The sequence below is a fragment of the Oreochromis aureus genome, linkage group 2 (assembly GCF_013358895.1).
Source record: "Oreochromis aureus strain Israel breed Guangdong linkage group 2, ZZ_aureus, whole genome shotgun sequence".
In the NCBI taxonomy this organism is placed as follows: Eukaryota; Metazoa; Chordata; class Actinopteri; order Cichliformes; family Cichlidae; genus Oreochromis; species Oreochromis aureus.
This window is the reverse complement of record NC_052943.1, coordinates 12,969,090-12,995,922: the sequence shown is the minus strand read 5'-3', so window position 1 is coordinate 12,995,922 and position 26,833 is coordinate 12,969,090. Positions and strand designations below refer to the sequence as shown.

At 40.8% G+C, this 26,833-nt stretch overlaps 1 protein-coding gene across 2 annotated transcripts in view; it reads left to right on the top strand.

Annotated features, from left to right (window-relative positions):
• Window positions 1-26,833, top strand: part of LOC116335261 (protein diaphanous homolog 1) — a 95,480-nt gene that overhangs the window by 57,926 nt on the left and 10,721 nt on the right. For both annotated transcript variants that reach the window (XM_039618417.1, XM_039618410.1), the window contains 9 exons: window positions 19,451-19,549; window positions 19,653-19,747; window positions 20,130-20,231; window positions 20,617-20,856; window positions 21,264-21,393; window positions 21,616-21,740; window positions 21,930-22,094; window positions 22,568-22,700; window positions 26,716-26,805. In XM_039618417.1, the coding sequence (XP_039474351.1) occupies window positions 19,451-19,549; window positions 19,653-19,747; window positions 20,130-20,231; window positions 20,617-20,856; window positions 21,264-21,393; window positions 21,616-21,740; window positions 21,930-22,094; window positions 22,568-22,700; window positions 26,716-26,805 (1,179 nt within the window). The remainder of the gene's footprint in view (window positions 1-19,450; window positions 19,550-19,652; window positions 19,748-20,129; window positions 20,232-20,616; window positions 20,857-21,263; window positions 21,394-21,615; window positions 21,741-21,929; window positions 22,095-22,567; window positions 22,701-26,715; window positions 26,806-26,833) is intronic.

Genomic DNA, 26,833 nt, shown 5'->3' with positions numbered 1-26,833 from the left:
TTTTTTCCTTTTTTTCTTTTTTAACAGAAAAAATAATAAAGCATGTGGATACACTTGAAATATTTTAACTCAACTGTTTCCATGTGTTAGTCATAGCATTATGATCTGAGGTTTGGTGTTTCAAATACTTAGCTTGTTACTGTGGCTGTACCTCTGTTTGGGTAAAATTTGAGATTGTGTCTGTTTTTGTGTGTTTGTGAGAAGGAGGGGGGGTGAAGAGAGTAACAAGGCCAGCTTTGCCTCCAGGCTGTTTGGCCCCAAACTCTCATCAGCCTGCTGGTGCTGAAACAGAGAACCTTCTGCCCCTTGCCACTATATAACCACAAACACACACACAAACAGGCACGAGCACATAGCCACACAGAGAGCACTGCAAATACATATGCGCACATAAAAATAAAAAATACAAACCAACCCACATGCATTCATAACACACACAATCAAAGTTTGTGCCTAAATCATCTCCCCCATCTCTCTCTGTCATCCTCACTTGTTTTATCAGTGCATCCCATCTTCCTTTATCCACCTCCCTAATCTGTCTGTGCCTCTATCAGACACTTTCTATTCCCATATCTTGCCTCTGAGATGAGCACTCTTTTCTTGCACCCCCACTCCCTTCATGCGTATCTTGTTTCCTCACACACCCATACATCCACCAGCTTTAGATTACTTTGAGAATGTTTCTTGTCCCCCTTCTTTTCCATTTCTCTCTGTGTCTCCCTCTACCCCCCTCCTCATCTTTTTCCTCTCCTGTCTTCTCAGCTGTGGTTTTAATGCATTATGAAAATGGACTGGGGCTATGAAAGCGAAACAGGACAAGTTTGGCTGTTTAATGTGACTCCTTTCACTCCTCATCTGCCTCATTGGCGGCATGCATTTGTGTGTGTGCCTTCTTACTGCCGTGTGAAGTTGTGCGTTTTGTGTGCATATTGGTATGTGTGCGAGCACACGTGAACATTCTTTGCTTGCTTTTTTTGCTTTTAACATGCACACTCAATGTGACCAACGCATCATGTAGTGGTACGTTCATGCCCTTTAACATGAACTTCCAACACTAATGCATACATGCACACTCTGCACAAGCATTAAACTGCATGAATAATAAAACAGACAGGCAGACGGCATGGAACACATGTTTTTCTGAGACATGTGTTAATGGAAAGGTGTGTTAGGATGATGATGGAAGCTAGGAAGGCGTGTTCATGAGACGGTGGATAAGTTCTACCCTACTGGGGGGGGGGGCTTGACCTGGATATGTGTCTCCACATTTCCATCTCTCTCTTTCTCACATTTATCTCAATATCTCCTCCATTTTCCCCACTTTGTTAATTTGTGTGAAGTTAAACCACCTCATCTCTGAGGAGAGAACGATCATCCTGTGGAGAGATGAAGCCAGATGAGCTGATTAGATGGATAAAGATGAATTTACGTTCAATGCCGAGTGGGAGGAATACAACCGAAAGAGAGGGGTTGATATTTGATGTTTGACTATTAGATTAAGTTGGTGAGTGTTGGGGTGTGATGAGGTCACTGAGCCAGCCTGTGCCGTAATGTCATCTTAGTTTTTAAATAGATTTGATAAGGCTGATTGTATTTGAACTAGAACTTTAATGAACTTTCACTGTGCTACTTGAGAGAACAGTAGCATTGATTTAAAATAGCCTCAGTCTTTTCTTGTCATTTCTTTTTTACCCTTCCCAGCCTCCCCATTTCTGCCTCTCTGCCACCTCTTCTCTTGCTTGCACTTTCTCTCTGATGTTGTAGAGCAAGTGTATGTGTGGCTGTGTGTGTGTCTGGCGGTGGATATTCTGAGCATTGATGGTGTATGTGTGTGCATCAGGGTTTAATTGCGGTGTGCATAGAAACGAGTGTAATTAGCCAGCGCTCGCTTCCCTGCCGCCCGGCTAACAACCAGCATCCCCTCTGTGCTTGCTCTTTCTCTCTCTGCCTTTCTTCTTTGTCTCCCTCCCTCTCTCTCTCTTGTCTCATGCCTGTTGCCACAACGACAAGCCCCACTCCGCCATTGTTCCCCGCTGTTCTCCAAGAACAAAGGAGGAGGCTATTAGCTCCCTGAGAGAGGAGTGGTGGAAATGGAGGATAGGGATAGAGAAAAACAGAAAGGATTGCTGTAAGGGTGGGATGATGAGTGTGGGAGAGAATTGTTGAACAAGTAAGGGATGGAAAGAGATGGGCATGGAAAAAAGGGAGGAGAAGGAAGGGAAAGAAAAGCTAGAGAAAAAGTGAAAAAGACTTTCAGAGAATTAGAGGGGAAACAGATTAGAGGAGTAGAAAGGCTTGTAGGGTAGCTTGGTTGGCTTTTTTTCAGGAACGGGACTAAATAATGAAATTATTTAGTGAACCATACTTTTCCCAGCTATGCAGAGATTCATCCCATCTACCATTCTCTTCCCCTTTTCCTCTTTGCCCTTTATCAGTCCATTACAGCCAGAATTTAAGCATTTATGTGTTTGCTTGTACATGACACACATACACTTTTCACTTAAAAAAAAAAAAGACACTCATAGCTTTTGTGTCCTTGCTCCCTGTGTGTGTGTGTGTGTGTGTGTGTGTGTGTGTGTGTGTGTGTGTGTGTGTGTGTGTGTGTGTGTGTGTGTGTGTGTGTGTGTGTGTGTGTGTGTGTGTGTGTGTGTGTGTGTGTGTGTGTGTGTGTGTGTGTGTGTGTGTGTGTGTGTGTGTGTGTGTGTGTGTGTGTGTGTGTGTGTGTGTGTGTTCCGTGTGAGGGTTATTAGTAGCAAGTGTAGGCGGGTAATACGCTGTCTGTAATGCCGGCCATCTGAATGTTAACAGATTGTAACGCAGGACAGAAAGTGAATTTGGTTTCCCGAGGAAAATGGAGCAAATTACACTTTTATAGCTCTCTGCCACTATCCTTTGCTCTCGCCATTACTCACTGGGTGTAGCGAGAAAGAGAGAATGAGGAGAGGGAGAAAATGGGAGAACAAGTGATTGGGAAGATGTCCTTACTGTAGAAGACAGTTGAGGTGTTATGGTGAAACGCTATGGTTTATGGGGAAATGCAGGGGCAGCTTTTCACATAGTTGATAGCCTACCTCGTTGATAGGATCTGTTTTGTCCTTCTTATAGACAGTGCAACTCAGGGGAAAAAAAAAATTCTATTACCCCAGGAAAAGCTTAGATAATTGTCAACATATCTAATCCTAGTTGAAATTTACAATACCAGTCCCTTAATCCAAATCTACATGTACTAGGCTGTCATTTTGATTAGGATATCTACATGCGCTTCATATTCACAGCCTTTTCTTTCAAATCTAGTAAAATGTCGTCACAGTTACAAGGGAAATGTGAGTGCTATGGTTAGTCAGACATTTCATTTTGTAATAGTGATGTAATGGCATGCAATCCCCACATGAATAGCTGTCATTTGAATTTATTACATGTACTATAATAGTTGACAGTGATTGACTGAGCGATGACAGCCACTAATTCTGTAGCAGTTTGAGCCTACACTCAGCAGCCACTTTTTTTTTTTTTTTTAAGGTATACCTTGCTAGTACTGAGTTGGACCCACTTTAGCCTTCAGAGCTGTCCTCCTTTGTGGGCATACATTGGTGACCGTGGAGGTCATCAGAGTACAGCGATTTGAGCTTTGTGACATAGCTGCTTCTAGCAGGATAGCACACCATCAAGAGATGGGTATAAACTGGTTCTAAAAGGATGCTGATGATCATCAACAACACCACACATGTTCCAAAAACATGGCCCCCACACCACCACTATATTCTTTCCCTGTTATCTGAATGTTTCAGCAGAAACCAAGACTCAACAGGCAGAGCAATTTCTTCCAGTCTTCTGTTGTTTAATTTTGGTGAGCCTGTGCAAATTGTAGTCTGTTTCCTGTTCTTAGTGGCACCTGGTGTGGTTTCAGCTGCTGTAGCCCATCTGCTTCAAGGTTTCATGTGCTGTGCATTCAGATAAACTTTTCTACATACCTTGGTTATAAAGAATGGTTATTAGTCTTACTATTGCTTTCTCCAGGCAAAACCGTCTGGCCACTCTCCTCTGCCTTTTGGCTTCAACAAAGCATTTTCACCCAGAGAACTGCCCCTCACTGCATATATTTTATCTTTTTTGGGTCATTCTCTGTAAATCCTATACATGTTCCCAGTAGATCAGTAATTTTGGAAATATTCAAACCAGTTCGTCTGGCATCAAATATCATGCCACATCCCAAGTCACATAATTCTTCCAGTTTCGTATGCTTGATTTGAACTTGAAACAGGTTGTCTTGACCATGTCTATATGGCTAAATGCACTGAATTGCGCCATGTAATTGGCTGCTTAGATATTTGCGTTAACAAGGAGTTGAACAACTTTACCTAATGAGATGTTAGATGAATGTATGCATATAAATATTCAAAGTTATGCTTTCTGTTTGTAGTTCATATGCAGACAAAGTTCTGTTAAGCAGTCCTATTTGAGCAAGCCTTCTCTGCATGCGAGGCTGCACGGAGAGCAGTCAAGGTGCTGAATTAATGTAACCTCAAAACTGTCAGCCATCAATTTCTTTTTTTAAATTTTTCTATCCGAAAATTAAGTCTGAAAATAGATATCAGTTTTCACTATCAAGATATCTTGGCTTTACTGGAAAAATTGACCACTGGCAACAGAGGCGAAGTCAGCAGAGTAGCTTAGTGGTTCCCAGACTGATTATTATATTCAATAAGTTTTAGTCATTTGTGATCATTTTTTAACCTGACCTAGCATAACACAACAATGTAGGTGCATACAGCTACAAATTTCACAGTTAAATGCTGCACATATGTGTGAGAATATTTTTAAATGGGTTCAGCAGATATAGCCCTGCTGTATGGTGTGGCTAGCTGTGCAATATTAGGATTATAGCAACAAATGCTGAACATCTTTAAACAGTCAGACTGCTGGGGTGAATTTCACTTCTTTATAACATCTGACTGCAATGAAATCTGGAGGTTTTATTTTTCAGTAACCCTGGCTCTCCTCTATTGACCCTAGGTTGACTCAAAAGAACAGTTTAACTCATTAAATTTTGATTTCCTTTTAAGATTCACATCACTCAGTCGCCCTGACAGAATGCATATATTATCTTAATTCACTATTGGCTTTGGCCTGGCTTCTTGACACTGTTGAGTGTTTTTAAATTTTAAAGTTCATAGTAAAAGTTGAGCCACTTTGAAGTATGTATTTCCATGTTTATTGTACTGAAACACTTAATTTATTAGCTGATGGTTATTTTTAACATCAGTCAGGTCCAGCATGTTTAGAACCTTTTAAATTACATTGACATAATTTTACCTATATGGTCTAGGATGATTTCTGTTTTGATAGTGAGATTGGTTACATTGATGAGTTTCCTTCCTTTTTTTTTTTTTTTTTTTTTTTGCTCTGCATCTGTGGAAGTAAGATATAAAAGTACTGAAGAGCTTAAGTGAAAAGCTACAAGATCATTCTTAAAGGCTCAGTGTTCTTATCAAGTCATGAAGTAACACTGAAGAGAGAAAGAAATTGCTTTTGATTTGAATTAAAGCAGAGCTTAGCTGAAACCCAATGAAACTGCAGTCAAGGTTGGCTCAAGGGCGGCGTTTTTACAGCCAGGCAATGAAAGTGTTAGTGTAGAAGCACACAAATATACGCACACATGTATACACTCTCATATGAGGATTCACCCGCCTGACCTGGCAGATCTGTTTCCCTCCAGTGGGAGAAGGGGAATATCTTTCCTGGAGATGTTAATTCTTAGCATCAAAAAAGATTGTGTTCCTTCCTTGTGGAAAGGAGAAATGATGGTGAAGTGTCTCCATCATTCACACCCCACCTGTCTTATTGTGCATATTTCTTTCCTACCTTGTTCCTACTCCCTCTTCCCTTCCTCCCGTATCTTTCTCTCTACCTCTTTCTTATTCTCCTATGCTCCTGCCATCTGCTTCCCTCCCTGAGCTGACATTTGCTGTCAGGCAGCCTTATTATTTTGTTCTTCACATTTCTGATTAGAATTCTATCGTTCTCTCTCTTTCTCTCCATCATGGTCCCTCTCCCTGTCTTTGTCTCTGTCCTCCTCTGTCCCTCCCTCTGGCCCTCCCCCACAAACATCTCACTCCAATAATGTTTCCATTCCTCCTCTTTCTCACTTTTTTCATTCCTTTGCTGCATTCAATTCAGCATAATCTAATTCAGTCTATCTCCCACCATCCCATCTTCCATTACACCTCTCATTTCTCACAGTTTCTCTCGTGTCTCACTCTGTTTTTAAAGGTCAGTTTCCCCCCCCTCCCTCTCTCCTTTCTCCCCATAAAGTTCTTGCTGCAGTTGCTCCCAAGGACTCTGTCTCTAGCTTTTAATTATACTCTGTGGGCCCTCTACCCTCTCCCTGTAGAAACCTGCACACAAGCGAGTTTGTGCACCCACTGATACGCACAGAGGCAGAACGTGCTCACGCAGAGTAAACAAAAAAAAAAAAAACCTTCACCATAATTTTTCCTGGTTTTAAGTCAAGAACCTTGTATATTCTCCCTTTAAAAAATACTTTTAATTTGATATTAGTTATTAAAAGCATGTTAGAAAATGTTATTTGAGAGGAGATTTATTATTGGGTTGTGAAAGTAAGCAGATATTTCGTCCATGCTGAGGTCCACTAAAGTAGCAGGAGTTCATCATACAACTGGACAGCAAAGGAGAAAGGAAAGGGTTGTCATGGTGATATGAATCCCTCGAGGGTATATTTTCCCCCCTCATTTACTCGCTCCACAAGTCTGCATCTTGTCCACTAGCTATATAATACTCTTTCCATCGTCCTTTTTCATTTAATCTTACCATCTTTGTCTGACTACACCATTTCGTTACCTGCTTGTCATACTTTGCTCTATTTGTTTGTTGTCTTCACATCTCTCTCAGGCTTTTCCGTCTTGTTTTCTTAACGTCGTCTTTTGTTCTCATCTTTCTTCTTGTTTCTTTTTGTCTCTCCTTTCTTCCGTCCCTGTGGTCCTCACCTCTTGTCCAGGCGTCAAGGGAGGGAGAAGCAGAGGAAGGAAAGGAATGCTAATTTTATCACCACAGTGACGGAGTGCAAAGGAGAGACAGAAAAAGAGAGAGAAAGAAAATGTCACTCGTCTGAGGAAATGAGATGGCCATTGCACTGTGTGTGTGTGTGTGTGTGTGTGTGTGTGTGTGTCGGTGCGTGTTTCAACAGGAAAGATCAGGCTGACAGTCTGAGTGACATTTTGTGTATTTTTCCTCTGCTTTGTCTCACTCCCCTGCTGAGGAAATGATATATACGTATATTTGGATATATATGTGTGTATCTAAGTGTTCGTTTGTGTTTATGAGCGGGGGGCAAATGTAATGTAGGCATGTTATGCGTCTTATTTTTCAAACCAGCGCAAGACCTGTTTTCTACCCTTTTTGTTTTTCAACTCCATCATCTGTCTCTCTCACTTCTACTTCATTCTAGCGCTCCATCTTCACTCCTCACTCATGTCAGAAATGTAATCACGTTCAGGGGCTGCACTAAGGGAAGGAGTAGGAGCCGGGTGGGAGGGGAAAGAGGGGGCCAAAAGAGAGAGTTTGAGGAGAATGTAGGGAAGAGGAAGAAAAAGCCATTGGTATGTGTACCCAATTACCACTCCAGCCAGCCCAAAGTCACCTTCGCAGACAACGGACTCACGCACCCTCAAAATAGCTACTTCCATCCCGCCTCCTCTATGTGTATGTATGTGTGTTTGTTACAGTCGTGATGAGGTAGACTGAATAATATCATGGCCTTCCTCTCATCCGTCAGCACAAGGTTTATTACGAGTGTGTCATCCCTGTGCGTAATTGTAGGTGTGTGTGTTTGTGTGCGTGTGCGTGTGTGTAAGAATGTGGGTGAATGTGTGGGTGTGCCCTGTGTCTGATTGCACTAGCTGATTGAGTCCTAGCCCTGCAGATTTCAACCCAGGTCCTCATCGTCTGATTAGGGGTGTGTGTGTGTGTGTGTGTGTGTGTGTGTGTGTGTGTGTGTGTGTGTGTGTGTGTGTGTGTGTGTGTGTGTGTGTGTGTGTGTGTGTGTGTGTGTGTGTGTGTGTGTGTGTGTGTGTGTGTGTGTGTGTGTGTGTGAGAAACTTTAGCACAGCACTCTTTTACAGTGCCTATTGCTTTTTCTTTGAGTTTTGTAAGCTTATTCAGTTCACTTGTTTATATGTACGTGTGAATTGCTGTGCCTCGGTCTTTGTGAGGCACAAGTTGAGTTCTTGACACTTTTTGCAAAGTGCAAAGTAAAGGTTAGGATTTGGATTTATTGTTAATATCTGAACCTGGTCAAGATAAGTGTTAGAGGGTACAGGTTCAAGACATGGTTAACTTTCTCACTGAGGCCTGTAGGCAATGTGGGTTCTTACAAGCAAAGCAATGCAAAGGTCTGTGTGTGTGCCCTTGTTAACTGTGTCCTCGTTCCGCCTTGCCTCCTAATTAAGAGACCGTAGGCCTCCCAGCACTGCCTGCTATCCCACACTCCGCTGGGGCAGAAAAGGACAGGAACAGCACAAGAGAAGGAGAGCGGTAGAAAGGCTAGATGGAGAGAGAGGACAGAAAAATGAAAAAGCTATGTGTCAAAAATATTAAACTGAAAAAGAGTGATACATTTAGAAAGGAGGTGGAGGGAAACAAAAGAAGGATTTCTTGTGAGGGATTGAAAAGCCAGAGCTGATGAGGGAGCAAGTAATAGAAAGTGTAGAAATGTGGATTTGGTGAGAAGGGATAGTGTGGACTGATAGGGCGTTAGGCCTATACACATTCTCCATTTCCCTCGCTAAATTGATGCCAATCATTTCCATAACTGTCTGTGCATCACGTGTGTATGTGTGCAGTTTTCAAGTGGTAATCTATTCAATCTTATTCTTTACTTTCCATCTGTATAGGATCTTTCGCTCCATCGCTCCCCATCTTTTGCAATCACATCTGACTGACTCCTTGGAAATTAGTGTGCGTGCATTGATGTGCGCGTGTGTGTGCGCCCATATCTGTGGTTAGATACATTTTTGTATATCCTTGTATGCCTGCATGACTATCTGCCATTCTCTCTCCTCTCTCTTGTCAATATGTGGTGAGTGGTGAGATAGTGGGTTAAATTTTAATGGTGCTGCCATCTCTCAGTAGCTTCTGAAAGAGGGCCAATGCAGACTGACACACTCACTGAGCCGTGAGAAGAGACAAGATGGAGAGAGAGCGATAGCTTGCTAGACATAAACACACATGCTAGGTCACAAGTCCACTGTATAAACAACAGGTAGAAGAAAAAAGCACTACATTTTCTTTTTTCTTTTTTTTTTCTTTTCTTTTCAATAATTTGCAGAGAAGTCTGCTGACTTCCTCTCCTTGGGTACTATTTTTTAAAGCACAACATTGCCCTTACTACTGGCATTGTAGAGACTGTGAACTCTAGAGCTCTAAATAATAAAACAAATCACCTCCAGGTGACCCTGGAGGTTGAAGCTCCCCAGTGCAGAAGATAATCTTTACATACGTTCACTTTAGAGAAGCTTTGATTCAGATTCAAAAGATGCATGATGAGTGTTAAGATTAATTCTTTTCCTGAATATGTCATCCTTGCCGTCAGTCTTTTTTTTTTTTTTTTTTTTTTTTAGTTACAGAAGATCTAGAAAATTTCTCCACATGCAGTCACTCTAGGAATGTGTTGGCCGAGTAGAGAGTCCGGTCTCTGGTTATGTGTATGAATCTGTGAATTCAGTCCAGCAAACACTCATGCACATAAATACTCATAAACACTCTCTGAGCCATATTGTGTGTTATTTCTTGATTGTTTTCATTCACCCAGCCTCACATAGCTGTCTGATTGGCAACACGTCCCCTGATGGCTCACTAAGCACATAGAGGGATTAGGTGTGTACTTCTGTGAAATTTGTTTTTTGTTTGTGTCGTTGTGTGCATGCATGTGTGTCTTGCATTTCACCAGCCTCAGCTACAGCCAATTCCTGTGAGAGGCCAGCAGACAGATGTTCTAGGAGAGGATTTGCATGTCTATTTCTCTGTTTAAATATCTATTTCTCTTGTTTTGTTTATTTTGGGGGGTTGGGGATTTTTTTTTCCTCTCTTTTGGGGAGGGGTTAAAATGGATTTCACAAACTAAAAACCCTGCAGCACTCCAGTGGATCTTTGGTGAGATAGACTTTTCCCCAGGTTCCCACGCAGAAGTGGAGGTTGCCAGATCATAGTTGTCATCCCCCTCCAGCTACTTAGTTTGACTCTGATCCAGTGTTTTGATGTATTTCAAACACCTGCAGTAGTTTTCCTAAAGTGTGCGCAACAAAGAAAAAGGTTCACATACACAAATGCTAATAAGTGTTCGTTGCGTTCTTCACAGTATGAACTGCAATATATTTACCGTTATTTAAAAGGATTGAATAAAATGCACTAAATTCCAGGTCACTGCTGTTTGGGTTGTGTATTCAGAAAATATTCAGACCCCTTCACCTTTTACACACTTTGTTCTTTACAAATAATTTGCATTGGATTTTATGCAGCTTCTTCAATGGATATCACTCTACACTCAGTAATCCTTAATAGAAAAATAAAAACATGCTGCAGATGATTTAAAAATCAAACTGAAGGAAAAGAATTCAGACCCTGTTCTGCAGCAGGTAGAATAGTATTCAAGTGCACCATGCTAGTTAGGTCTCTGTTTGAGATGTTTAGACTTCTCAAACAGAGACAAACTAAACTTGTAAGACACAAGTTTAAATGTGTACGTAGGTAGGTGTGTGTGTGTGTGTGTGTGTGTGTGTGTGTGTGTGTGTGTGTGTGTGTGTGTGTGTGTGTGTGTGTGTGTGTGTGTGTGTGTGTGTGTGTGTGTGTGTGTGTGTGTGTGTGTGTGTGTGTGTGTGTGTGTGTGTGTGTGTGTGTGTGTGTGTGTGTGTGTGTGTGTGTGTGTGTGTGTGTGTGTGTGTGTGTGTCTTCACAGACTTGGCTTTCCAGACAAAGTGAGTAACAAGGAGCTGACCAAGAATATTGCAGTCTCTCTATGTAAGAAGTCTCTTACATAGAGTGGAGAACCTGCTAAAAGGACTTCCATATCTACAGTGCTAGGTCATTCAGGCCTAAAGTGGCTAGGTGAAAACCACTTGTTACTAGAAAGCTTAAAGTTAGCAAGTCCATATGCTGAGGAAAAAGGTTGTCTAATGTAAATAAAACAAAGAAAAATGACCTCTCTGAAATTGGGCAGTGCTCATCATCTGGGTTATAGTATTCCTCCAATGAAGAATTGTGGTGACATTTATATACTGTTTGGTTGCTTGTTAGTGGCATGGACAGGGAAAATAATCAGAACTGAAGGATGAATTCAGGCAAATACAAAGAGGCCTTTAATTTAAAAAACAAATCAGCTAAGATTGAAATTACATTTCACCGTAACCTGTGATACTGGCCCAAAGCAAACATCCAAGATGAATGTGGAGTGGCTTCTTGAGAAGTCTCTGACTGTACTTTAGTTTGCCATTCAAACCCTAAACCAGTCCAAAATATTTATGGAGGAACCTGAAAATCTTATTTCACAGTTGCTTCTTATTTTTGCAGACTTATCTCTGAGAAGTTTTTGTTGAGGCTAAAATACTGAAGGTTTGAATGCTTTGTACATGAATGTGAGATTTAAGTTTTGAGTTTACTATAAATAAGACAAAAAATATTTTTATTTTATTTTTATTGAATGTAGATTGATGTGCTAAAAAGGGGTCTGGTTATTTTCTCAATCATGCATATGGAGATGACTATTTTTCCACTGTGTTAATCATGAGAATTGTGACAGTCTTTCTCGAACTGGGATCTTTATTCGTATTCTATTGACAATATCGCTTTCTTTCTCCCCATTCTTCAATCTCATGTTTTTCCCCACACTCTTCCCCCACAGTACTGTTTCCTTTCGCAATTGCTTGACTTTGTTACTCATCTCCTTCATCTCTCCTCAAGTACTGCTCTTCACATCTTTTCCACTTTTCATTTTCTTTACTTTTTCTCTCCTTGCCTCTCCTCTGTCATTGTTTCCTCGGCTTGATCATGTTAATATGTTGGCTGGGAAAGAAAAAATCATGACAGACACCAAAAAATAACCCAATTTTTTTTGCCTCGAGACAGACACTCAAGTGTGTATGTGCATATGTCCTGCAAGCGGTGGCTGACATTAGAAAAGGCAAAATTCCTTACTCCTTTTCAGCCCCCTCATTGTGCCTTGCTCGAGGGATAATTAGATCTAGCAGAACTGGCGCTCGTCCTCCTCTTTGCCACATTTGTGTGCCTTTTATATACATATTTGTGTGAACATGCTCCTATGTGCGTGTGCATGTGTGTGCTAGTCTTTTCACCATGTGGTCTAGTCACAATTACTAATCAGGCCTCTAGGCCTTGCCTGCAGAGACCAAGAGAAGGCGACAAGGGAGGAAGGGTGGGCCAGTGATTGAGTGCTTTCCTTTGTCCTCATCACTGAAGCAGAGATAAAGATGAGTAAAGGGATGGATGGTTGGAGACGAGAGGACAGAACTTGGGGATTAACAGGATGAGTGTGTGCACCAGCACAGTTATGCGCTTTTAACTGTCCTCCATGGCATGACACCGTGTAGACCTCCATTTTTCTCTGTCCTCCTTTCATCTGTTTTGCTTTGCATAAGTCTGAACCGCTTGTATTCATAAAGTGCCTCTCTATCACGTACTCATGCTCCTTTTTTTTCCCTCCTTTTTCTTGCTCCTTCTTGCTCCCACTCACTCTCTGTCTGCTATCTTTCCATAAGGTAATAATGAATATTTGAGTTCTGACAGGAGTGCAGTACCTAATCCTTTTTGCCCGGGGCAGAATACGCCTCATGGGGTGCATGTGTGTTAGAGTTCATCTAACTTTTTAATTGAGATAGAAACCCAATTTTTAAGTTTCCATTTCTACCGCTATGCTCATATAAATGAGACTTGCACTGCATGGCCGTGCATATATGATAGTAGCGGTCTAGATGGGCAGAAATGCCAGTACATTAGGAAGGCCACTGGCACTGTACAGAGAGTAACATAAAGCTCCAAGACTTCTGTCTAAGCTTCAGTATCTACGAGCAAGAGCTTGTGAATCCTTTGTTCAGAACAGCTTAGATTTGGGCGTAAATTATTTCTGTACTGGAAATGATGTAGTATTAAATTATTAGCTCTTCTTAATTTCTGCTCCTCGACTATATTGCGAATGAGAGGCTGTCCAACCTCCACAGATAGCTGTCTCTAGAGTCACTAATCTTGCCTGTCAGCCCTATACACATGGATATGAACAGTGACTGCAAATGTCACTGCATGCCATCCACAACACTAGGAACAAGGTTGAGAGTTGATTGATACCCAGCATAGAAGCGAGCCTGCTTAATGATGTAATTCACTTTGCTCTCCGTAGAGGGAGCACTGTGCTGTGAAGGCCAGTGTAGCATCAAGGACATTCACACTGTGAATAACAAACACCAAAGCACCACACAGGCTGCCAGAGTAACACAAAAAACTACTTGCATACCCAGTGAGTTACTCAGTTAGTCAGACACACACAGGTGGTTTGTGACTTTAAACAATGAAGCTTTTGTGTTCTCCAGTTGTGTATTTGTACAACATTTGAGGCTCAGGTGTGATGGGTGGCTCAAGGTCGCATTGTCATCATCTTTGTCTTTTAAACTTCTTTCCTTCTCGCTCTCTCTCCTTCATTTGCTCTCTCATCGTCTCAGTTTTCACACCTTTATTTGCTCTCGCTCTTTTCTGATTTGATTTTCTTCTCCCCTTTACACTCTGTAGCTCCCCTACACTCCCTCTATCTCTCCTCCTTGTAATTAGCTGGTGTAATTGCAGTAGTAAATCTTTTCTGATGTCCCAAGGAGACTGGCTGATATAGGACTGATTTAATAAGCACACCATAGCAGCTCACCTCTCTCTGTGCGTGAGTGTGTGTTTGTTGGGTGGGGGGGAGCTCTGTCTGTGTCCTCTGTTATTTGCTATGGGGATTTATTGGCTCTTTGTGTGGTTTCAGCAAGTGTGAATTCGAGTTCAAGGTAGTGCTGTGTCGGTGTGTCGAATGTAGTGCACCTTATCAGCAATGCAGGCAGCGTACTGTGTGTGTGTGTGTGTGTGTGTGTGTGTGTGTGTGTGTGTGTGTGTGTGTGTGTGTGACAGAGAGAGAGAAAGAGTGTGTCTCATTACGTGCCATGTGTGCGTCATCACCAAAGACCTTCATGGCCAGAAGAGCACAGAGAGGTCAGATTGGCCCTAAGAGAACAACATTACCACGCAAATCCACACGTACAGATCCAATGACCACACTCACAGACACGTGTTTTGTACGCTTTCCATCGTCACATACACATAAAACAAAGCAGTATGTTCTTTCTTTCAGCATTTCCTCCTTCTTTGTCCACAAACACATTCATTAACATGCACAAATACACAACTTGGACAGAGTGCGAAGGTAATAAACAGTGTAGCCAGCTGGATGCAGAGGTTTGCCAGCCTTTTGTCATCAAGCTGCAGTTCACCAAGTACACCAATGGAGGGCACTGTGACTCCATGAATAAATCCTGGCCTCACTGAAGGAATCAGACTTTTAGCCTCCATACTCTACATTGTAATTTAAAAAAATTACTTTTAATTAATCCAAGAATTAAAATGAAAAAAATACAGATGCGATTATGGTGCTTCCTGCTTCGTGCAGATATTCAAAATTAACTGTTCCAGCTGTGAACTCACCAAGGTATTCTAGTTTAAAACCTATTGAGGTATATGAAAATGTCATTTTGTCCCTCTTGTCCAATTTAAAAACAGAAAATATTTAGAATTTGTGGAGAATTTAAAAAAAAAAAAAAAAAACAACTGTTTTCCTGCTGTTATTCTGACAAAGACCCCTTGTTTTAAAATTGATGTCATAAATGTTTAAAAAGTTAAAGGTGTTGTAAAAAATTATCATTTGTTAAAAGCAACTAGTTAAAAGCAATAAATGAGAAAATTGTTTGAACTTAAATATACAATGTTCTTCAGCTAACAGGAAGTAAGAGGATGTTGTGAAGTGAAACGGACATTATTAAAATTGAGGCCATGCAAGTTGTCTGTTTTTGTTTAAATGTTTGTAAAGTTTGAGCCAGTGGGTCATTTCTAATGACCAAACATTAAATGGATAGTTTGGGGATTTTTATGAATTTTTTAGTCATAAAAACAGTGTTTTGTAGTGTTTCTAAAGCAAATATTGAATGATAGGAATTATTTCAAAAATCTCAGTTGTAGTTGCAGCATTCATGCACCAGGGGAGCGCAAGGGAGCACAGTCTTGGCCCCTCCCACATGCCCTCCCTCTGGATTCTGGCCCTGCCCACATCCTGCCTTGCTCCCCCCTCCTCACTGCCCCACCCTGCCATCTGGTCCTTTTCACACAATTGTGCAAGCACACACACACATACACACAGTCAGGAATTTTTTTCTCCTCATTTCCTTTCACAGTGAAAAACAGGATGAAGGGGCTCTTTCAGACCCAAGGTTACCGTGGAAACCCCCTTATTCTTCTTCTGTCAAACACTCTTACATTGTAACACACACTCTTATGTAGAAAGTGACAGAATGTGGGACATTTAAAGTTTAAAGGGACCATGGCTACAGCTGTCCATCTGTCTGCCATAGTTTTGGCTTTGTTTACTTTAGACAAAGAACTTTATGCTCCCTCCTCATGTTTTTCTTCTTTGTCTCATTTTTATTTTGACTAGTTTAGCGTTATGTAAGTAAACTTCTTAAGCTAAAAACATAATGTTCTCATTACGTTTGCCTGTAATACATTCAGTCTTTGTTGATGTTAGAGGTTGGCAGAAGATCTGTTTTTAGTTCTTTCTCTGGAGCATTTTCAGCAACTTTTTCCAGCAGAACCACTCAACTCAGATGTTGATGTTGAAACTATACTCCCTCTCTTCTGTTCCACTTTATTTGATCTCCAGCAGCCCTGGAATGCTAAATGGAAAAAAAAAACAAAAAAAACACTTTTGTTTGAAGCTATATAAAGTTAATGTTTTCTATCTCACCACCAGAGGGACTATGAAAAATAGTCTTGATGTCACAAATATACAATGGAGCACATCATCTGAAAGCTTTTAGTGGGTTAAAAATAAACGCCAGCACTCCACAAACAGGGAGTGGTGATGATAGGATGAATAGACCACATGAAAAGACTGAAAAGGCGATAGTAAAGAGAAGAGGCTATGCTTTCTGAGAGCGGGCTAAAGCTATTCTTTGAGTTGAAGCTAAAGGGATCAAAGTGTACTTGATTCTTTTTCCTTTCTTTGATTCTCTCTATTCCTACTAAGCTTGATCTTTTTCCTTCATTTGATCTTTTTTTGCTTTTTAAAAAAAAAATATATATATATTTATTTATTTATATTTTCTCCCTATCCTACTCTGGCTACTCGACACCATCTCCACTACAAATTTTCTCCTTTTAAGGAGTGAGGGATGAAGTAGAAGGGAATAGGAAGGGGTGGTGAAGTAGACACTCAGGTCTGCTGACTGATAACAGACTTCCCTTTGTGTAGCTCCGGTCAGACAGACACATACACAGACACTTAGTTACATATTGACAAAGACCGCAGCATGACTTGGATTCTCATGATCCTCAGTACTCTTTCTTTAGTTTCTCTCATCCCCCACCTTTCTGCTTTTTCCCCCTTCCCACTTAATTAGAAACAGAAGTCAGAAATGGAAGAATGTCTTTTCATTGCACATGTGTGTTTGTGCACGCACATGCACACACACACCACAGCTTTTCCTGGAACTCTCCCCCCTTGTCTCCCCAACAGCTGCTTGGCACTGACAGATGATGAGAAAAAAGCGCGTGTGTGTGTGTGTGTGTGTGTGTGTGTGCGTGTGCGCAATTGGTGGTAGTGTTTTGTTTCCAGAAAAGAGTCCTTCTGTGTATCATGGTTTTAACAAAAAGGCAGCTGGGACAATAAAACATGTGGATGTTAAGATGTCAGTATTCCACAACTGCGTACATGTGGCTTGTGTATGTTTGTGTGCCTAGTCACACATGTGTGTTCTGCCCCAGTCATCTCCTTTCCTCCCCCACAATGACTAAGAGTAGCACGATGCAGTGCTCCATAGCAACCACTAGAGGTGCCATCTGCTCATAAATGAAAAGAGTGGGCTGTGTCTGTGGAAACCACTGAGCAGCCATTTTACAATGTGAACACCAGACCCCATTTTATGAATCAGCCATGATGTCAACATAGCCAGGACCGATTCTATTGGCTAGAGCGCAGCTGGCACTGAAGCACTGTAGATTTCCACATGCACAAAGACACATGCTCCCTCACCGGGTCTCTGTTGCTCCCAAAGACAGACACACACACACACACACACTGACCTCGTGACATGATGCTGCTACCAGGTCACTCATCAAACCGAGCTGTTTAGGTTACTATCCAGATTAATCTTCTTTGTAGTGTGTATATATATACCTCAGGGATTTGATGTTGGGCTTTAAGCATTATCTTAATTTCTTCCATTTTTAGATGGCATATCTTGAATACGTGAATTATTTCCTGTCACTGTCAGTTTCCTTGTTTGTCACTCTGATGATGTTTATTTGTATAAGCTTGCAACTTCCTTTCTTTATAACATGTCAGCTGTGACTTGCTCTTTGTGTTTGTGCAAGACAGTCATTTCCGCTCAGATGTCCTGATGGATTTTCCTATCCTGTGTGTATCTGTGATTCCTGGCTTCCTGCTTTGGTTTCCTGGCCTCAGCAGGGACTAGTAATGAAACACTGAACATGCAGTAGTACTGCTGGTGGCAGTGAAACACACAACTGAATATACTGATATAATGCAAACTATATGAAAACACACACAAACAAACTTACAAAGTCGAAGCCTAAGATACAAATGGTGGTTGACCATCAGTAGGGAGTTTCATAAAGCTGAAGCTAATACTGAAAGAAACAATGGGCCCTTTTAAGGCCACAGTCAACTGAACTGACTGTTCTGTGTATATCTGTGCGTCCTGAATGAGTGGCTAAACTGAGAGATGAGGAGCTCATTAGGAGCCTGGCTCATTAACAGCCTGCTTGGCTGATAGGTGTCTCACATCGAGACAAAGCACTGTTTGACTGGACATATGGATGAGTGGACAGATGAAGGAAAGAACTGTGAAGCTGTTGTTGTTGTCGCCGTTGTCTGTGTGGAGAATAGATTACAGTGCTGCTGTTTAACCAAAGTCATCTTTTGCTTTTCTAATAAACTGCACTTGAAGGTAAACACTCTTGTATGATACGGTGGAATCACTGAGGAAATTAAGAAATTAGACTGCATATACAGTAGGGGTAGGGTAGGTAACGGAATGGAACTGAAAATAGATTTTACTAACACACTGCATCAGGTCATCTTTAGGCAGTTGAAGCGGGTAGTCTGCTGATGATGAAAGGTTTTTTGTATTGTTTGCCGTAAAAGGAAGTACTCACCCTGTACGTCATGCCAGCACCATTGTTGACTTTTTGCAGTAGCTTCTTTTTGTATATGTGTGGAGTTCTTGTATCTCAGCTTTACAAAGATGAGGCAAAGATGCAGCTATAGACGGGCTGATAAGTCTCAAATTGTGATTTAATTGGAAAAGATAAACTCAGGGTTATTTAAACAATATAATGAGATACAAGTTGCTTATAAATATAAGTATTTAGCTTGGATCGTGACGTGCAGTAAATCAAGTACAAGTGGTTAGATATTGATGGAAACAACAGTTGTGACATCCGAATCTCTGCTGACCCTAATGTGCCTGGCTATGTGTACAGTGGGCTGCTATGTGGTCAAACCCGTGTTCATCACTCACTCTTCATTCTAATCTAGTTCACATCCTCCCCCACACTCTGACACATCCTTACAGTCACAATCCTGACCTTGTCAAAATAAGTTAATGAAAAATGCCTCTGCTGAGTGTGAGAGTGTGCAATAGATGGGTGTGTCTATGTGCAGCGTGGTGAATCCAAACTTCAAATGCCTTACAGCGAACAACTGTCTGACCATATTTAAAAGGCCCACACACTCCAGGGACATGTGTCCCCTGGTGCTACAACCATTTCATGTTAGTTCATGTGTACCCCAAACCACTGATGTGATATTCCTGACACCTCCATGACACCATACAGTTTGGAGAAAATGAAAAAAGTAAAAGCTGTGCCAAGTCTGTCAGTTTTTATAGCCATCACATGTGCCCTCTTGTCTGTCAATCTAATCCACTTCTTTCTGTCTTTTAACCCACTAATTTCACTACTCTTTTTTTCCGCAGTGTTATTTCTGTATAAGTGTACAAGTCATTTAAAATTATGAAAGATAACAAGAAGTTAATTTTGTTACAAAGGCTCTCTTTTTGCTTTCTGTAAGTGAATATAAAGTTTCCCTCATCTCTGTCCACCTCTACAGCTAAAAAGGAGCAGGATGGTGGGGATGAAAAGAAACAGGCGCAGAAGAAGAAGGTGAAAGAGCTGAAGGTTCTTGACACAAAGTCTTCACAGAATCTCTGTAAGTCCACTATCCTGATACGACTATATTAATGACCTTGCTTTTTATGCATAAAAATGGGCCATAATTAAGTAAGTCATGCTTCTTGTGTTTTCTCATGAAGCTATTTTCCTGGGATCGTTCCGTATCCCTTATGAGGAGATCAAGAATGCCATCCTGCAGGTTAATGAGAAGGTCCTCACAGAGTCCATGGTTCAGGTATTGACTGAGTGTTGTGTTGCATCTGTTCATTTGTATTATGAAATAAAATATAGTTATTTGATAAAAAGTATTTTCTCTTTCCTTTATTCCTGTGTGTTACCTCTCGTACTAGATTTATAGGTTTAATGTGTTTGACTGTCTGTAGAATAAGTGAAAAAATGAACTGGATGATAGTGTGTGCTTCATCTAGACTTTTATTTCATAGTGCCTGTTTTGTTGATGATTTTCAGCAAAATGACATTTTTATTTAACTTTATAAAACTTTCAGTTACCCTGAAGTCATGTTGAGATCCTTATGACATAGTAAATAAAAATCCAACATTTTCAAGCTTCTTCATGTAAGTGTCTTCCGGTATAAATTTCTCTCATTGTCACTTAGAACCTGATCAAGCAACTGCCAGGACCAGACCAGCTGGGTGTCCTGGCAGAAATGAAGGATGAATACGATGACTTGGCTGAGTCTGAACAGTTTGGAGTAGTGGTAAGGAAACTTGCATATACATGTGCAAAGGAAAGCGCAGGAAAAAAAATAGACACTTCTCTTTCATAAGATGGTTATTGTTGAATTGTCAGCTGACTTGAAGCTAACCAACCACAAACTTGTTGTGGTGTCAGTATGAGTTGTAGAAAGTGTTGAGATGGTTCGTTTTCTAAGATGGTTTGTCAGTAAATTAGACACACAGAATGTCCTCATGCTGTTAAACAAAGGAGCTTTGTTCAACTGTAGATTTCGGTAATGGATGAACTCACTGCACTTACCCACAACTGCGTGCTCTCAGACACGTGCACGCACACACACACTGTCACACACTCACTGTAGCAACAAACAGGGAATGGTCTCGTATGCCCCTCTCTTCTTTTTCCAGATGTCCGGTGTGAAGCGGTTGATGCCACGGCTTCAGGCCATCTTGTTCAAGCTGCAGTTTGAGGAACAGCTGAACAACATCAAGCCAGATGTGGTGTCTGTGACAGCAGCTTGCGAAGAGCTTAGGAAAAGTGAGACATTCGCCAGGTTGCTGCAGATCATCCTCCTTGTTGGGAATTATATGAATTCTGGCTCTCGCAATGGAGCAGCATTCGGCTTCTCCATATCATACCTGTGCAAGGTGAAGTGAAGGGGGATCATATGACACACACACCCACAATAAAAACTGAATTAATCTACTGAAAATCCTGTATGTAACTGGAGAAATACTGACATTTTTGTTTTTTTTTGTTTTGTTTTTTTTTTTTTTTTTTTTTTTTTTTTTTTTTTTTTTAATATTGGTGTCAAATACAGGATATATACCGCTATTACTAGCATAAAGACTTGACATAGTAAATTCTTCATCTTTAAATATTGCTACACTAAGTGTATAAACACTATACTGTACTTATAGTAGTACTTTTATCACATTTTTAATAATAGGAACTGGGCAATAAAAGCCCAGTCAAAATGTACATTCAGGATTGGAAACTACTCACACTTATGTTGACATTGTACCCTTTTTAAATAAATCTTTCTTCTAATTAGCTTCGTGACACCAAATCAGCTGATCTGAAACAGACACTGCTCCATTTCCTTGCTGACGTGTGCCAGGAGCAGTATCCTGATGTCATGAGCTTTACAGATGAGCTCATTCATGTCGAAAAGGCCAGCAGAGGTGCGTGGGACATGTAACCCATATTATACATATTATTTTAATCTTGTAATGCAGATCTTCTTTAAATAAAGAGTGCTTATATTGTTTCAGCAAATAGCACACCGTACCCGAGATCTATTTATTGCTCTTATTCACTGTGTCAGTCACTTCAAGTCAATACCAATATGACAAGCTTCATCTGTGGGTGCTTACCAATGACAACATTTTTCTTGTCCATGGCAGTTTCTGCAGAGACAATTCAGAAGAACCTAGAAATGATGGGCCGTCAGATCAAGAGCCTGGAGAAAGATCTGGAAACCTTTCCTCCTCCACAAAATGATAAGGACCTGTTCGCGGAGAAGATGTCGATATCCTTTCTATTCAGCTATTAAATATAATTGCTCAGTTGGCCTCATTTAGTTACTGAGTTTTTGTTTTGTTTTTTTTGTTTTGTTTTTTTAAGAAATCAATGGAAATGTCATGTCATGATGACAGTGCTTTTTGTGTTTTCTTGTGTTTGAATGACACTCCTGTGTGCCTTAACACAATGTATTTACAGCTTTGTGAGCCATGCCCAAGAACAGTATGAGAAACTGGATCTGATGCACAAGAATATGGAAAAGCAATACAGTGATCTGGGAGACTATTTTGTCTTTGACCCGAAAAAGATCTCTGTCGAGGAATTATTTGGGGATCTCAACAACTTCAAAAACATGTTCCAGGTGTGTATGTGTAAGTCTAAATGAGTAAGTAAGTAAAAACAAGATTGTTATGGTTTTCAGTCTTTTCTTACCAACCTACAAAATGAATGTATGTATTACAAACAAAATTAAACACAAGTTCAGTTGCAAATAATGTAATGCATCAAAGGCAAATATCAAAAGGATTGACTGTACATCTGACTGTGTTGACAAAATAATGAGTCACTCCATTATATTATCTGTTTAAACATTAACTGTAATTTTACCATTTGGGAGGGCTCCACCTTAGATAACTTGTTTTGCCAGTTATAAAGAATAACGGCCAGTACTGGTTTTGAAGTTTTGTGTACAAAACTTCATCCATCATATCCATCATACATGGGTTGCTTTATTCACTTTCACTCTTTCAATATATGTAAGATATTCTTAAATGATTTCTGTGTTGAATTTATGTAGCTAGACCTTGTCATATTTTCTAATTCTTTACCCAACAGCAAGCAGTGAAGGAGAATCAGAAAAGGAAGGAGGCTGAAGAGAAGATCAAGAGGGCCAAGCTGGCAAGAGAGAAAGCAGAAAAGGAAAAAGAGGAGAAACTTAAGAAGAACCAGTTCCCTGACATCAACGCAGGTCACCTTTGCTGCATCCTATATATTTATGTGCATGTCAATGAACTGGAGAGACACTTGCCACGTCTCTTCCTTTGCATTCCCCTCAGATTCCTGTTGGGGGCAGTCAGAGTCCACACATCTGTGGTGGGTGTGTGTGTGTGTGTGTGTGTGTGTGTGTGTGTGTGTGTGTGTGTGTGTGAGAAAGAGCAGCCCAGCCCATTTATTGACCGAAGTTAATCTAATGTTGATGACCTGTTTTAAAGTAAGCAAGAAACAATGATGCTCCACATAAACTGAGGACAGCATGGAAGTGCCTGACCTCTTTTCACTCCTCCAGTAATCATGAAATTTTCCACCCTCAAAAGAAAACAGAAATAGCTCACAACTCTCCTTATCAGGAAAAAAACATGTTTCCACTCTTCTGATAATGCTATTACACATTAAAAAATTGCTAGTAGCATTGTTGTTCCCTTTAACAAACACATGCATTCTGACTCTCTCATCCCTGTCTACACAGTAAGCACTCAAATCCTGCCTTGGAGACGCATATTTATACACAGAGACTTTTTCCCCCTTCTCTCAGTCTGTGACCTACTTTCAGTGCATTCCTCCTCTCTCTGGCTCCACTTTGGTTCTGCAGAGCCCCTGCTTTTTCACTGTAGAAATGTGCTATAGCCTTGGTGCTCTCAAGTGTGTGTGTGTGTGTGTGTGTGTGTGTGTGTGTGTGTGTGTGTGTGTGTGTGTGTGTGTGTGTGTGTGTGTGTGTTACAAATTACTGTGTCATTTTGTTGTGAATGTTTTTGTTTTGCTTTGCCATGTGTTGAAGAAACATTGTACTGGCCAAAATATATGTGTGTGTGATGGCTTTTCAAACTCTTACAAAAAGTCTTTCTAGGCTTTCTTCTAGTAGTGCATGTTCCAGCTGGCTTCTTTTCTCTTCTCCCTTTCTTGCTTTTATTTTACCACTGCCAGGTTTTCCCCTTTAGCTCCCCTTTTGTATGCAGTTCATTTAAAGGGCAGTTCAAGGCACCAAAACTCCATTTAGAAAATTCTGCCTCAGTGTTTAAAGTATGGAAGATATATAACAGAAAATAAAGTTTCATATTCAGCCTCTCGGGACGTGCACACATGGAACATAATAGTGCTTCAAAGATTAGTGTCTGTGTGCACACATTTAGTGGACAGTGATCATTTACATACAGGTGGCATATTTGACTGTCCTATAGCCTGGAGTCGTTCTACACCCCCTATTTGAATTTAACCACACACAAATTTGGCACACACACCCACCTGGTCTTTGTTCTGTATTTGTTTATAACCCTCATACTGGCTGCTATACAATGGCTGTTTTCAGCAGCTGTGCTTTCACACGCTGACATGTTCCTGGTTCCCTTTTTTCTGTCTCTCACGAATCTGCTTGCATACCCTTACTATCTCATGAATTCTCTGAATGTTCCTTTGACTTTCTGTCTCTGTAAACATATAATACCAGTTGTTGGTTAAACCCTGGAAGGTCAGTGTGTGTTTGCAGTTTGTGGCCTTGCCATTCCCATGTGAGTGAGACTTAGTGGAGTCTCAGTTTGCACATATTCTAAGCATGTGATGCTAGTTACTGTGTATAAATCATTTTGAGATTCTTTGTAAATCACTACATGTCGTTTTTTTTAAAATAATTGACTCATTAAGTGCTTGACTTGCCTTTTCTGACTCTCATAGAAAATATAAATACAGCAGTCAGTATACTAAACTGGCAGAGTATTTTGTTGCCACACCCAGTACTTGACATTCCAAGCTTTTTAGATTTTTGCTCTAATTTTATCTGTTAAATACAGTCTACTACTATCCCTGGGCCATCTTTGGCTATACGCCAAAGCTTGCTGCTACTATTCCTTATTTCTACAGCTAGGTGTCAGTACAGTCTGTAAAAGAATACCTGAGACTGTTTTTATCTATGTGGCAAAGGGTGTTTGCATGTCTGGTTTATCCTCACATAGATGCTTGTATGGGAACTACCACTGGGAGTGCCCGTGCTCCACACAGAGAGCAAGTGAGGAAACAGTAGTGTGGGGGAGGGTAGAGGAAGGAGGATAGTAGGGCAGCAGATGCTCTGGTGGGGATTAGACTGCTGTTGTCTCTTAGAAAAGGGGGTTAGAGGAGAAAGGTGCAAGCCACAAGAGCGGATGAGACGGGATAAGCCTGAGTTGCCTGATGTCTTCACTGCAGGTGACTGTGAAAAATGGAGAGAATCATGGCACATTAGAAAAACATTAGAAAAAAGATCTCTCCACTCACTGATTTTCTTTAACATGCTGTCATCTGCGCGTTTGTCATCATCAACAGATAAATGTTTCCAATTCTATTTTCATTTGTTGTTGTGTGAACATCCATTAGGGGTGCTATTGATCTACACAAGATTATATGCTGTGGTGACGGAGCTGTATTTGTGTGTGCGTGTGAGAGAGACGTGAGACGTGTCAGAGCGTGTGCGCATTTATTGCAAATCGGATCCAAAGAGACATCTTTAAGAGCTCACGGTCTAATGCCATTGCCCTAATTAATCCATCTTATGTTCTTACATGCTTTAGTCAGTAACTTACTGTTAGTGTCAAGCACTAAATATGTGTGTATTCCTTCTGCTTCATATGATCAGTAGCATTATTGAATCTTATATTCTTTTTAGGCCCATTTCATTGTATAATAATTAGTTAATTGACTTTTCAGTACCATTTAGTACCAATGACAACCAGTGTCTTGCGTTTCCCCTTTATGTCCTGTCCCTGTCCCTTATTGCTAACAAAGTAAACTTGTAAAACTGCGTTTTGATTTGATAGTGTTGCTCAATACTATTGAGACCACAGGCCCCTAGGCCTGTAAGCTGAATGTTCATTAATTCAGTAATATGTTTTATACACAGCTAGGTCATTGTTTGGTCCTTCAGTGCCTTCAATGCAATGCATTTGTGTGTTTGTGTGCTTGCAAGCATGTTTTAAGCCAGCCATGTGATTGACGCAAGCGGAAATTTGCCAGATGTGTTTCCCTTGAAGAAGAAAACTCGGATTTTGATCCCAGTGTGCAGTTCTAAGACATGGATATTAAAGGGTGTATATGAGCCATGGTAGTCTTGGGATGTGTGTAAGAGAGACTTTCTCTGACGTGACAGGCGAGACCATAGGCCATCTGCTTCATGGCTTACTGCAGGATTAAATATTGTGCGTGTGAGCAGAGCTGTGTTTGGGTGTGGGGGTTGGGGAACAAACAGGGAGACAGCATAAACCTTTAACCCCCAACCCCGCTTGCCCTTCCCCAGACCCCTCTGTCTCCATTCAGGTTCAAACAAAAATAATTAAAGCCATCTGCGTGAGTGCTGAGCCATGCCACTGAATGCTGCCCACAAAATGGTCAAAGTAGTACTCTCACATGCTGCTTTGAGATTGGGTATCCTGCTTGGTTTAGCCCACCTTCTTTTATTTATTACCACCTGACACTGAAGCTCTGTTGAAAATGTAGCTGTAAACAAAAAGAGACCACCCATGTAACCTGTACCTGTAAACTTACACAGATAAAAGGTTAATTCCAGTTGGTACCAGTTTAACTGGAAGCCACAATTATGCATTCATTCTGTTTATCTGGATTTGGTTTCAGTGGCTGTTTTTTCCAATAAGTGTGGGCTTGTGTAAATCTGAAGCTGTCTCCCTGAAATACATAGTGTAGCCCCTAGCTGTGGAAGTAGCTGATGTAGGTCACTGCTTATCTGGGTTAATGTAGCTAATTTACCAAAATAGCCACGTGGCTGGTGAAGATCCACACTGCCCATGTGTGTAGTGCTATATTAGAAAAACACAGAAAATTGTGTAAAAGCACCAGTCTCTCTCTCCTGTTGTTAGAAGGCTAGTATTGATTAAAAATAATAAGGCTGTTATAATGGAACTGTATGTGTGTGCCATGCATAGAAGTTAAAGTGCTTCATTACGTATTAATACTGATCTATCGTTTCTTGATTTATTACTGATTATGCTTTTTGATGGTGTTTACAGAGGGTGATGAAACTGGTATCATGGATGGCCTGTTGGAGGCGCTGCAGTCCGGTGCTGCTTTCAGGAGAAAGAGAGGACCACGTCAAGCAGGTACTCACATACAAGCAAAACAGTAAAT